General features: G+C 38.2%; 1 protein-coding gene across 1 annotated transcript in view; it reads left to right on the top strand.

Annotated features, from left to right (window-relative positions):
* Positions 1-14,758, top strand: part of LOC104587219 (uncharacterized) — a 41,715-nt gene that overhangs the window by 23,676 nt on the left and 3,281 nt on the right. Inside the window, exons 16-20 of the mRNA XM_088903091.1 lie at positions 2,133-2,224; positions 2,368-2,444; positions 8,079-8,207; positions 8,287-8,329; positions 8,427-8,476. Coding sequence (XP_088759217.1) covers positions 2,133-2,224; positions 2,368-2,444; positions 8,079-8,207; positions 8,287-8,329; positions 8,427-8,476 — 391 coding nt within the window. The remainder of the gene's footprint in view (positions 1-2,132; positions 2,225-2,367; positions 2,445-8,078; positions 8,208-8,286; positions 8,330-8,426; positions 8,477-14,758) is intronic.

The raw sequence follows: 14,758 nt of genomic DNA, 5'->3' as shown, positions 1-14,758 counted from the left end.
TCCATTTGTGTCTTCCTGTATTTCAGTTTTAAATTATCTTTAAAGAAAGTTACCGTTTCTGATAAAAAAAGTGGATCATGGATAGGGCCAATAAGAAAACAGAAACTTGTGAGAAAACCATCTATTATAAAAATCAAACCTCAATTTTTTTTTTTTTTTGTCATTAACAGAGGAAATTCTGTTAGGTAAGTATAGAAAAGGTATATGAATTGGATCAGATGCCCTACATTATTTCATGTTATCATGTAAACTGTAAAAGACACCTCTCTGTACAACTATATAAATGTTGAATAAATCATCTTGTCTACTAACCATGTCATTCCTATTCCACACCTATCTGCACTGCAAGGTGTGGAATAGAAGGGGACTCCAAGGTGGTAGTGGGCTGGCTACAAAACCCGGACTCTATAGTGTGGTGCTTTAGGAATGAAATTTAAAAATTCAACTGCCTGACAAGGAGCTTGACAGTGAGAATACAATGGGTGGGGAGATCAGCAAACTCAATGGCTGATGGTCTTGCAAAGCAAGGGGTAAACAGGGAAAGTTTGTATTGGGCTCAACTGTAGACTGAATCTGTTTTCTATCTTTTGCTTTTTTTTCCTGCTGTTAGGAGAGGATGCAGCTCATGCCTATCCATAGGAAGCTTGTAACTGCATTAGTTTTCTATTAATGAAATTTATCTTATTTATCAAAAAAAACCATGTCATCCTATTTCCTTGGGATATCTTTTTTGATCAGTTTCCCTGCTAGAGACCAGTCAATGTGCAAAACACCATTATCTGTGGGATGTGAGCACTGGAGATTCTGGGTTTCCTCTCTTTGCAGACTCTCCTATGCAAAGATACAAAAGACCATGTAATAGAACCCCTATCACTGATAGAGATGGGCAACTACTCAAACACCTCAAGGATGCCTGGGAGAAGGTCCAGTCACTTGAAAGAATGATAGGAGAAAGCATCATGCAAAGTGGAAACCTATTATCACCACTTTTTTCATCATTTTCCTGAATCATTGTAAGCAAGGATAATGGTATTCCATGAATCAACAGATTGTAGAATGGTCTTACTTGAAGCTACCCTTAGATCTTTCAGCCACATTCTCATGTCTTCATTTCCTACTTCAGTTGGAAGCAAGGTGACATGGTAATTCTTTTGGATGACCAATATAAAGTCTCCTTTGTTGGGTCTCGTCGATAATTGTTGGCTATCTCATTGAGCTTCTGAAATAATGGGAACTCATAAAGGAGAAAAAAGTTTGTGTAGGCAACTATTTTTAACTGCTTCAGCAATGGAAATCTCCCACATTAACTGTTTCTTTTCTTGGAGATGTTTCAGCATTTCTCTACTAATGATATCATCTAGAAATGGCAAAATGTAACATATTCATCTTCAGCAAGAGTGCCTATAATTAGATCTTGTTCCCCTTCAGCCATGAATTGTATTAAATTATACTTTGATTGTTGCAGTTTGGGCAATCTGAAGATATCAGTTATTGTTGGATATCAGCGATGAATTATATTAGTGTTGTTTTCTGGTGCTATTTGGAATTGGGAATTCATTATAGCAGTATAGAAGAGGTTAGGGAAGTTCTTACATTTCAACAATATGGTGATAGAAGGAGACTCCAAAGTAGTACTGAGATGGTTCAAGCAGAACGGTACAAACCATGTCTTTACAGGTATAATATAAGAAGAAGAGACTATCTAAAGAATTCAGGGTATCTTTTGCCTGGACATATAGGTCAGCCAATTGTTTGGCTAATAAGCTGGCAAGACAAGGGGCAAAAAGAAACCATTTCTATTGGGAGGGGGTGATTACCAAAGGATGAAGTGTTTAATTATTTGAAAGAAAGAGAACTTTGGGATATGTAGCAATGCTAGCCCATTTCAAGGGATGCTAGGCACATTTTTTGTATGCTTATTATTCTTTCAATTTTTCTTAATTAGTAACTGATCAGAAAATGTTTCTTTTCATTTTACAAGTGTGTGGACTGCTGTTTTAAATAGCTGACACTTGATGTGATGTTTGTTTGATAGTTGATGGTTATGATTGCTTTCACTATTACCGTGTTAATTGAGACAAAGAATTCATGCATGTAAAATTGTGAATTGAGAATCTTGAAACATTTTGAAGGGAATATCTACAGCCAAAATATCAACCTGAGCGGAACTACAGTGGTCCATTGTCATACTGTCACAAAAAGGATACAAATGTTCCTACATCTGGTATGTTCTATAATATCTTTTCTTATTTATATTTCTTAATTTTTTCAAATTTATTAATGATTTTTCTCAGTATTTTCCCTTTTATGGTAATTATTTATATTCTGTGGCACACTATTTTGGTGGTGTTGCATCCCTACTTATAGTGGAGGACACATCAGGAGGAATGGTTGTCCAACATAAGGGGCGTTTCAAAGTCACACAAGCAGATCTCAGTCCTAAGGTATACTGCATGAACTTCTGTAACACAGCAACTCAAAGAATAAATACTGCTTTGATGGGAACTACACAATTTTGTTATTGTTTAGAGAGGACTTACAAGTAGCTCCAAATAGTGACAAGGTGAGGGCAGCTTGACTGGGATGATTTGGTTATAAGCATAGATGATTGCACCGGGGAAGAGTGACTTGGCTCTAAAAGAGAAAGGAGAAGAACAATGAAAATATTGCCTGAAGTGGTAAAAAATGATCCGAGGGTTTACAATTTGACAGAAAACATTGCCTCTTGATACAGCAAAATGGCAGGACAGGATTCATCTACACAATCCCAAATATTTGGGATTAAGGCTGAGTGATTTAAGTTCTAGTTGCCGTTGAAACTGAGACAATCCCCCTTCCCCACTCCAAACTAAAGGACAATGCTTCCTATGCGAAAGATACAAGCTGGTGGTTAGCTATACAGAAGGACAAACAAGCTAATACATTGAAATGTGGAACATTAAAAATATTCCACCATTATTGGTGTAGAAAAATTACTTGATCCCAATAAATTCTTTAATAGTATAGCACCAAATAAAATATTCCACTGTGGTTTCTGAAGCAAAAATAATGGATCCCTTTAAATTCCTTACGAATAGAGGACCAAGGGAAAAATCTATAAATTCTGGTTTTTAAAGTGTCTCCTCAGGTACTGCTATTGTGACATGCTGGGATTTCAAAGGACACCATTTGTAGTGAAAAGTGCTATTCAATTTGTTACATTTTTCTTTTTCAGTGACTGGTAGGAGAGTTTTGTTTGAAAATTATAGAAATAGAAAAGGAAATAAGTTCTAGTATTGGGAACCTGACAGCATTTGGTATTGGTGGGATTGTAAGAGATCATGGAACAAGGTTCAAAGTATTGACACGTATCGGCCGATACGTATCGTTCCGGGACCCCTCCGATACGCCCCTACAGTGGGCGTATTAGGGGTCTGACCGGTTCAGGGTGTGGAGGAGGCCTAAACTGGCTCCCCTGAACCAGTTGCAAAAAAAGAAATAAAAAAAGAGTACCAAAAGCTGTATCGATTTGCCCGATACGCCCATACCGGCGTATCGATATTTTGAACCTTGTCATGGAAGTACCACATTACTCAACTATTCAGAACCCATTGGACACAGCAATTCAATGATGACTGAGATTGTGGCACTAAGAGAAGGATTAAAATTAATAATATCTCCCTTTTTGTACACTGTTGGAAGGGAATGTCTCCCTTTTTAATATAAAATCTTGCTTATAAAAAAAAACAGTTAATAATTTCTTAAGGGTTGACAGGAATCATCATTAAATGGGATTGGCAAGTTCTCATTAATTGGATGAAACAAGAAGAAATTCTATGGAGATTCTGACCATTGATAAGACAAGTGCAGATTTTAGGTCGCAATCTGAATAGCTCATTGAGATGGGTTCCTACTTCCTAGGTCTGCAAATGTTGTGGCTGATTCTCTTATTTGGAGACAACCTGGACCAAAGACTGTAAATTCTACATGGAATATTTCGTTACTGCTTTTTCTGCTGCATTGCTTTGTAATTATTATCTTATCCACTATCCATATCTTGGGGTAGTACCTTCGGGTGATTGAATGAAATGCTGTTTTTTTTCAAAAAAAAAAAAGGAAAAATAAGAGATTGTTTAAACAATTCCCAAAATAGTTGATATACTAGCTAGCCCACTGCCACTCTCCTAAGTAACAAGATGCAGCCCTAAGCACCCAAAAAACAGTCACTAGAAAGATCCATGTATACTTGGATTACCTGGATTCACAAGGATACAACTTTTTTTCGGGAATTATCAAATGCTTAGTATATATATGCTTGTATTGATGTACAAAAAGGGGACAAAAGAGAAAATCCCTTTACAAAAGCTTTACATTATATGATCCTCTACACTCAAAACAGATGATCAACTAAAAAGAAACACTCCTGTTTTGAAAGTGATGGAGCCCTTTAAATCCAAAGTCCTACATACGATCCTACACTTAAAACAACTGACCAATTGAACAGACACTCCCTTTTTTTGAGGAGTGTTGAAATCTTTCAAAGACAAGGCCCTGTTTGATAGGAAACTGCATGCATTTAAAGATGTGCAAGTAGGAAATCTTTCTATTCTATAAAAATTATGCGAATTTCTTTTCTTCCAAATGGTCCAACATATGACAAAAGGTACCATATCCTCCTTGAGATCCCAAAGGACAAGGAGGCCAAGTATGAATAATACCATATCCTCCTTGAGATCCCAAAGGAATGCGTGGAATCCAGGCTAACCTAAGTTACCTCAAACAAGAATGAGAAGTACCAGGTACCAGAAGATAAAGGGAAACCTAGGAAAAGGTGTTTGACAGATTTCTCAAATTCTTTTGATAAGCAGACAAACATTGGGTATCAGAACATCCCTATGGTTTTAAAGCTCTGTTACCAGAACCTTGTTAACAAAGACCAGTCACATAAAGGCCTCAAGTCTGGGGGGGACTACCTGAGGCCTCTCAAGCAAGGGCCACATAGAAGCCTCTGGTAGAAAACATCCCATTTGGTTCTTCCTTCCAAGTGTTTCATCCTACTATTCATGCCAAATAAGACTATTTTCTTGCTTTTGAAATGTGAAACATATTCATCAATTTATTTATATGGGAGATGACTTCTGAACTTGGGACTCCTTCCAATCTTCTCACCTTTAATGGGAAAGAAGTCACTAATCACCTTTCCCAGTTAGCATTTGTAAGGGTGCCCCATATAGACAGGGAAAGATAAGAGCTTAAAATTCCTAAAGAACTCCAATTTTCCTCCCAAAATCCGACTCAGTGTCATTACGAAGCTTGAATTCAGTCAATACAACAAGTTCAATAATCTTATATAATAACTTTTCAAAAGCTAACACCGTATATCAAAGTATCCACTCTAGAGGCTTACAGATGGTAAAGTTCACCATATTTAGCAGCAATTGTCCTCCTAAGATCAACATCTTCTCTAGGAAACTTCCAAAGCCATTTCCTGATAACTTTTTTATTCTATTTTTGAAAAGTAAGGTATTTGTATTTAATGTGTAAGAAGGATTATTCATTATTTACAAAAGTAGGTTGACCCTTGTTAGGCTAGGAAAGCTAATAACCCCATCTATTGTACCTGGATACTTGAATAAAGGTGCTGTATTTTGTCAAATACTTAAATTTTTAGTACAAATTTTTGTATTTGATACTTGCCCATCTGTGTCCTTATTTGGGTAACATAGAACCCCATGGCTGTCAGCTTACATGCAGCATGAAGTAATTATCCCCAGTGCAAGTTTTACCTGTTTATCGCCTGTTTTGTAAATGAACCAGCTAAGCCATTTTCTGATCTTTGGACCCAATGAAAAGTATCAACCACCTCTCTTGCCAAATTTTTTGTTTTTTGTTTTTTGATGAATAACTGATTACTTCATTGAATTTAAAAGAAAGTGTACAAGAGAAAGTGGGAAAGAGACAAGCCCTCTTATCTCTCCCCTTAGACTTTAATTATAATTAAAAATTACATTTGTGCCCAAAATGTTTGAATTCTCCCAACCCCTTGCTTGGCTAGTGCATCAGCCATCGAATTAGCTGTTCTTTTCACTCACTGTATTCTCAGTTCCATGTCCTTTGTGATCCATCTGAATTTTTTTCTTCTCATTATTGTATTCCCTCAATGTGTTCCAGTGTTGCCCTAGTCATTAGCTTTCATTTCTTAATACCCTACTACTACTACTACTACTACTACTACTACTACTACTACTACTACTACTACTACTACTACTACCTTGGAATTTTTCCACCACTATATTTCTGAAACTCAAAGGTTTGCCCAGACTCAACCCTTATTAGGTAGCTACCGGTACAAGTCCTGTAGAATTTCAACACCTATGGGTCCTCAATAAACTCTGCTCCCCATAGCTGATCCTGAAGACATCTCCTATGCCAGAATTGCTTGTGCCACACGGCCCACACCTGTCAAACTTTTGCTTGATTTGATTCAAAGCTGGTGGACACCATTCCTTTTGGAGCTGAATTGCCACCCTCTAAAGATATCATCCTTGGTGAATGGTGCAGACACCTCTAATGTTTTTATCCAATGCAGCACCTTTATTGAGATGTTTTTAATGATGGAATCCTTAGGTTGTTTCATTTCATTGAAGATTGCTAACCAGAACATTCTTAATTAATGATTAGAATGCAGAGTGGAGGCATGGGGCAAACCAATAAGATCTGCTGACATGTGTAAGCATCACATCAACCTATGAGGCTTAAGGCTCTTGAGATCTTAATATTTCAAGAAACCAGAATTGAAAAAAAAAAAAAAGAAAGTGCACAGCTATACTATACAAAACCATGAGTACAGACATAAGAGAAATGAGTTACTCCTTATGTAAGCAAGGACTACAACATGGAATAACTTGCTCGCAAATCATTTTAGACTATTAGAAATATCTTTATGCGGCTAAACTTCAAGGTGTTGAAAGCTCTAAATACTAGTATAAATTAAAAGCACATACCTTAAAAATCTTTGAATTGATTTTTAGTTTGTTCTTTTGATGAGAACCCTTCTTCTTTTATTGTATAAAAGACATCTTGACATAAAGCACCTGAAGATGTAATTATCACCTGTGCATTATTTTTTAGGTGTGACCTTCAAGGTTCAACCTCAAGGTGTTCTCCTTAAGCTTTGGCTAAAGACGAGCCTAAAGGCATAAATCTCCCTGCCTTCTAAACCATGTTTTTTAGTAAGTGTGATTCATCCATCTGGCGTTGTCGTGGTGGATTGTTTTCAAAGACCATCCTAGCATACCCTTGCCGATTTGACACTACACTCACGTTACACGTCATTTTTTGGAGAATGCACTGCATGGGCACTAAAAGACAAATCAGGATCCATGATCATGAAAGTTTGGCAAAAATTTTGGTGCCAGCTTCCAATCTAATGCAACCCATCTTTATTTGGGTTTGGGACTGGTGGTGCAAGACAAGCTCACACTGGTGGAGTTAAAGTTGAACTTAAAGTATATGCAAGCTTTTCTTTTTCTTTTACTTTTTTGGTAAGCAAACATATTCAAGCTTTTCAGTCCCTCCCCAGACCCCGCATTGGCAAGGGCCTCATACACTAGGCTGCCCTTTTTAAGCATATTCAAACCTTGATAGCATAATCTATGGATAAGCATGGATATGCTTATATAATTTCTTGTAAGGCATCTGTTGCTTATCTAAGTGGACTTGGTAATAATTCATAATATGACTTTTTACACATTGAAGAAAGAAAACTGCTAGTTTGCATTCTTTGCTGCATTTATTTGAAATTGGGTCTGTTGAAGACTGAATTATCTTAGACCTCAGTTTGATTTCATTGACCATTCAAGTTTTTAATTAATTGTAGAACTAGTTATGTATCTTAGCCTATTAATTGTTCCAGGCTCCACACTTATATTTTCTTTTTCTCCTGCTAATCACCTTATTTGGTCATCCATCATGGTTATGTGATAGCCTTGCAATGTATTTGTTAGTTGTTACATCTGGCATGCTAACAATAAGAATGGAACTTAGCATTTTATCTTTCAGGCAATGACTTACCATTGCCAACTTTGTTTCTCATTCAGGCTGCTCCTGCAAATTGCTCAACCAACCAGGTCTGTGGAGGTTCAGCAATTCCTTCAACTTCCACAGTCGCAGTTGCATCAATTCTTCCATCACTGCAATATATATTGCAACAGAATGCCATGCAAAGGGTGTGTATTAAAAAGCTTGTTCCCTTGTCATATATGTAATCTGCAGTTGATCATGTCCTTTTTTTGGTAATGCTGACAGGAACAAATAATTAAATTGATAAAATGTTTGGAGCAAACCTCTGGTAATTCCTGTGACATATGTAATTCAATTATTCATGTTAGTCACCCTTAATGGGGTGACACTGTTGTTTTTTATGCTTATATTTTTCCTCCTTGTAGGACATTATCACATGGAATTTGCTGATTCCTGTACAAGAGACCTGTCACAGGTATCTGCTGCCCTTCTGGCTTTGTAAACTACAATATCCATTTCTACTATTATAATTATGAAGCTCAAATATGCATATAATTGTTGACTAAGATCACTGGTTCAAATATTGTTTGATCAATTGTCTTAATTTGTAAATGAAATGCTGATATGCTGTAAATTCATATTACTTTGTTATATTGGCCGTAATAATTGATCTTGTCAGACTTGGAGAGGAAGGCAGTCGGATTGGTCTTTGTTACCCCACTGACATGTGTTAATATGTGCTATATCCTCCAATGATGTAGAATGGCTTTAAAAGATAATCTAGAACCATTATCCTTTTTTTATCTTTTTATTCTTTTCATATTCTTTATTTGACTGAGTTGAATGATTGAACCTTTCAACTTGTAACCAAGTCACAAAAAATGGTTCGTTGACCAGTCCATGTCTGACAATTTTGTTAATAATGTTAGATCATGTATTATACAGACTTTGCATGTCTGTTGGCCTGTATTGTTGGAGTATAACATTGCCCTGAAGATTGTAAGATAAAGAAGATTGTGGTACAATCTAGTTATATCATTGTCTAAATGATATTCCATACCCTTGTTGGAAAAAAAAAAGATTTTTCATACCTAAAGTTTTGAGTTTTCTACTTTGGCTAGGACTTTGTTGGTTGTGTTAGAGAACTTAGAGTCTAGGCTTGGCTATAAGGAGCTTCCATACTGTCTTAAAGTTTTCACATAAATTGTGTGATGCCCTTTTATTAATCTTAGTGTAGAGAGAATGGGCCAAATGGCCCATAGGCTGTTCTCATTTCTTTATGTTCCTATTCTTTTTGTTAATGGGCCTTTTATGTTTCTTGTTTAATTGAGTTAGTCGCCCAATTAAGGGCCTACTGCCAACTTCTTCTTCTTCTTCTCTCTTTGCTGATGATATCTACCCTTTTTCACACTTTCTAAATCAGTCCTCTCATTCTTTTGGACTGTTTTTCTTCTTGGTATTAGAGCGGGCTCCTTTCTTTTTCATTTCTTTTTCTTTTTTTTTTCCCCATACATAGTGTATGGACAGATGAATCGAATGAGTGATTGAAGAAAGTATTCAGCCCTGTTGTTAGTGGTTTTTTGGAGAAAAGGATGCTGTCTTGGCCATTATTCTGACAGTCCTTGGAGTTTTTTGCCCAAAACCCTAATCAATTGGAGAATTCTGATTGCGGACCCCATAGGGAGCTTCACCTTGGCGCTCAATGACTGAAGGGGTTCTTTTTCTTTATTTTGAAGAGAGCAGGAGGTTATATGTAAGCAGTGAAGAGAGCAGGAGGTTGGTCCATGTTCAAGGGACTATCCCAAGTGTCCATTTAGCTAATATGGGGCTGAAACCTAAGGTGACTACAGGTAGTTCAGGTGGTTCAGGGAAGGAGGTTATATGTAAGTATTGCAAGAAACCTAAACATACAAAAGACAAATGTTGGAAACTGCATCCCGAACTTCTTCCACCTCGTTTTCAAAAGAATGTTGATAATGAGAAGTCAGGAAGTGCCAACATAGCCACAGTCTCAGATAATGACAAGTGTTTCATAGATGAGAGGACTGTTAGTGAGCAGTTAGCTGTTATGAAGCCAGAGTATGAGAAGTATGAGAGGATGATCAGCCACCTTGAGAGTGCAGCCTCTTCCTTCAACTCTTCAGGCAATCCAATTACTTCTGCATTTGCACATTCAGGTATACGTGCTACTGCCAATCATGCAACTATCTCAGGTAATCGTAAGATCCCTTGGATTGTTGATTCTAGTGCTTCTGATCATATGACCAGCCTTTCCACTTTGTTTAGCTCTTATGATTTGCTTCCTGATCGTGATAAGATTACCCTAGCCGATGGTTCACTTGCTCCTATCTCTGGCAAGGGAGTCATCAAGGCTACAGACTCTCTTTCTCTTTCTTCTATCCTTTATGTCCCTAGACTGAATACTAATTTATTGTCAGTGAGTAGCCTAACTAAATCCTTAAATTGCAGTGTAACCTTCTTCCCTTCTTATTGTGTTTTTTAGGACTTGAAGTCTCAAAAAGTGATTGGGAGTGGCCATGAGGCGAATGGAATATATCTGCTGGATACTCCTGGACAAAGCCAAGGACAACATGGAAGAGCTACTTTTGGATCTACTTCTTCAAAGTCTTTTAGTCGTGCCATGTTATGTCATTTTCGTTTGGGTCATTTATCTTTTCCTGCTTTAAGTTATTTATTCCTAGAATTGTTTAAGGGAATTAACTTGTCTAGCCTTCACTGTGAGTCTTGTGAGTTGTCAAAACATTGTAGAAACAATTATCCTTTGAGTAATAAAAGATCATCTTTTCCTTTTCATATTGTGCACTTTGATGTGTGGGGGGCCATACCACTTACCCTCTATGGGAGGTTATAGATACTTTATCTTGTTCATTGACGATTTCTCACAATATACTTGGTTATTTTTTATAAGATCTCAAGATGAAGTTCCCAAGCTTGTGAGGCAGTTCTATGAATTTGTTCTTACTCAGTTTGATACAAGAATCATGATTTAGATCCGATAATGCAAAAGAATATTTTGCATTATCTCATGACTTTGGGGTTATTCCCTAGAGTTCTTGTGTTCGTACCCCGGAACAAAATGGAGTAGCTGAGAGGAAGAACCATCACATAGTTGAAGTTGCAAGAAGTATTTTATTTGCCTCACATGTTCCTACAAGATTCTATGGGAGGATGTTGTTCCCATTGCTACCTACTAATCAACCGTATGCCATCCAGAGTGTTGGGTTTCAAGTCCCCTTTTAACCTCCTTTATCCAGATAAGGACCTCTTTTCTATTCCCCTTCGTGTCTTTGGCTGCACTTGTTATGTAGACATTTCTAGTACCTAGAGACATAAGTTTGAACCAAAGGCCCATAAGTGCATCTTTCTTAGTTATGCCTCCACACAGAGGGGTTATTGTTGTTTTGATCCTAGCACTGGGACTCACTATGTTTCAATGGATGTTACCTTTGTTGAGTTCACTCCTTTCTATGGTTCATCTCGAGAGGAGTATTGCTCACAGGGGGAGCATTTGTCACAATTGTTTGCACTCCCCCTTCCTGTCCCTGTTGAGTCTCCACTTGAGTCTTCTTTTGTTCTTGATGAATCAAGGGGGGGAACAATCATCTTCTGCTCCTTCCAATATTCTTGTTCCTCCTCCATTACCTCCTCGTCCCCTTTTTAATCACAAGCAGTACTAGCAGCAAAGGACCAGGAGTGAGTAGATTGTTTCCTCTATATTACATGAGCCTCCTACACTTCTAGTTGCTGAAGAGACAACAAGTACTGATACCACCCCCTTGCAGCCTCCCTTCCCAGATCTTGATGTCCCTATTGCTATTAGGAAAGGTAAACAGAAGTGTACTGCACATTGCATTTCCAAATATCTTTCCTATGGTCTTTTTTCTCCTTCATATTATACCTTCCTTTCTTTTGTTGCTTCTAACCCTATACCCAAGTCTGTATCAGAAGCTCTTACTATTCCAGAATGGAGGGATGCTATGAGAACTAAAATAAAGGCTTTGCACAAGAATGACACATGGGAAGTGGTCGATTTGCCTAAAGGGAAGGAGCCAGTGGGCTGTAAGTGGGTGTATACTATCAAATATCATGCTGATGGCTCTATTGAGAGGTACAAAGCGGGATTGGTTGCAAAAGGCTATACACAAACTTATGGGATTGACTATCTGGAGACTTTTGCTCCTGTTGCAAAGATGATATCTGTGTGGGTTTTGCTATCTTTGGCAACTCATTCAGACTGGCCTCTTTATCAGCTGGATATGAAAAATGAATTCTTGAATGGAGAACTACATGAGGAAGTTTATACGTCCCTCCTACTAGGAATGTATGGCACAGACATGGAGGGAAAAGTGTGCAAGTTGAAGAAGTCTCTCTATGGGCTCAAACAATCGCCTAGGGCATGGTTTGAAAGGTTTAGGGCTGCTCTTGTTAACTTTGGCTACATTCAGACTCAGTTTGATCATACCCTCTTTGTGAAGAGGAGAGGTTCATTGGTGGTATATCTCATAGTTTATGTTGATGATATTGTAGTGACTGGCACTGATGTGCCAAGGATTGATGATCTTAAATCCTTCCTTTATACAGAGTTTGAGATCAAAGATCTGGGGGAGTTGAGGTATTTCCTTGGTATTGAAGTGGTTCGGTCTAAGGATGGAATATTTATCTCTCAGCACAAGTATGTGCTAGACTTGTTCACTGAAACAGGCAAAATAGGTGCAAGACCAGTGGCTACTCCTATTGATACGAGTCACAAACTTTCCGCCTTTGATGGTGAACTGTTGAAGGATAAGGGAGTATTTCAAAGGTTACTAGGGAAACCACTATATCTTTGTATGACTCGGCCCGACATTGCATATGTTGTTAGTTGCATTAGCCAGTTCGTGCATGCTCCCAGCGACACTCATATGGCAGCAGCAAAACGAATTTTTTGTTACTTGAAGAGCACTCCTAGGAAGGGCATTCTTTTTGCTATGCATGGTCATATGAAACTGGAGGCATATACAGATGCTGACTGGGTAGGCAACATTGATGATAGGAGATCAACTTCGGGATACTGTAGCATGGTGGCAAGTAATATTGTTTCTTGGAGAAGCAAGAAACAATCTGTTGTTGCTAGATCTTCAATTGAGGCCGAGTATATGGCTATGGCTCATGGGGTTTCTAAGTTACTTTGGCTTTGATCCCTGATGGAGGAACTAGGTGTTGAGTATGATAAGCCATTGATGCTATATTGTGATAATCAAGCCACCATCAACATTGCCCACAATCCAGTGCAACATGATAGGACTAAGCATATTGAAGTTGACAGGCATTTCATTAGAGAAAGAGTGGCTTCTGGAGAAGTTTGTCTACCATTCATTACATCTGAAGAACAGTTAGCTGACATTCTTACCAAGGGAATCTCCAAGGCCAAGATACAACATGACACTGGCAAGCTGGGCATGGTCGATATCTATGCTCAGCTTGAGGGGGAGTGTAGAGAGAATGGGCTGAATGGCCCATAGGCTGTTCTCATTTCTTTATGTTCCTATTCTTTTTGTTAATGGGCCTTTTATGTTTCTTTATGTTTCTTGTTTAATTAAGTTAGTCACCCAATTAAGGGCCTACTTGTAATTACAGAAACTTTGTAATTATTATTATTTTTTGATCAATAACACTTTCATTAAATCATCAGTAGAAAATTTACAGGAGGAAGACAAACACACTTATCTTCCAAGAGCCACTAAGAGCCTCATAAAAGGAAGAAAAAAGAAGAAAAAGAGAAAAGAGAAAAGGATATACTAAAGTTACAGCTTAGCCCAAAACAGTGAATCCCTTTCTGCCCCTTGTTTAGCTAAACCGTCAGCTAGGAAATTAGCCGATCTTTTAACCCAACATGTCTTAACTTCTGTCTCCCGCACCAGCCACATGAATTTCCTCCTCTCATTGTTGTACTTCCATAAACTATTTTGATCTTTAGTCAGCCACCCTATCACCACCTCTGGATCCCCTTCAATTATGAGTTTCTTGATGTTCAACTTCTTAGCTTTCCGGACTCCTTCCATAACTGCAAAGATCTCAGCTCTAAGGGAGTCACCCACTCCAATTGGGCCTGAGAACATGGCAGAGATGACCCCATTTTCGTTCCTAAAAACACCTCCAATCCCCGATTGCCCCGGATTTCCCCTATTGCATCCATCAAAGTTTAATTTCAAGAATCTACTAGGTGGGGGAGTCCAAGCCACATTCATTACTGACTTGGTCTGTGTGCAGTTTACAATTTCACCCCACTTCCTCAACATGTCATTCACAGTGTAATCTGTGAATAGTGCCAAATATTTCAGCCACTGTACCACCCTAATATGTATGATAGCCCTCAGATCTGCTGCTCCTCTTTGGGTTTCTGAGAATATCCTGGAGTTTCTTTCCTCCCACAATGTCCAACATACTGTAGCCCTTAGTCCTTTCCACATTATCCTTCCCCTTTTTATCCGCCACCTGAAAAAGGTAGGGGAGAAAAGGCCTTGCAAGTCTGATGGGGGATTCCAACTACATCCAAATAAGGAGGAAGCCCAATCCCAAATTAACCTCGCAAAGTGGCAAGACACCAGTAGGTGAAAACCAGTCTCCCCATCCGCTTTACATAGAACACACCACTGAGGTGACAAGCAAGTATTGGGTCTCTTCTTTTGGAGTAGATCACCAGTGTTGATTCTTTCCAGATAGGCTTCCCAACAAAAACTACCAACCCTAGGAGGTA

This window comes from Nelumbo nucifera, chromosome 4 (assembly GCF_055504915.1).
Source record: "Nelumbo nucifera cultivar China Antique chromosome 4, China Antique-T2T, whole genome shotgun sequence".
NCBI lineage: Eukaryota > Viridiplantae > Streptophyta > Magnoliopsida > Proteales > Nelumbonaceae > Nelumbo > Nelumbo nucifera.
Note: the sequence above shows the minus strand (reverse complement) of the source record. Positions and strands in the feature narration are given on the sequence as shown.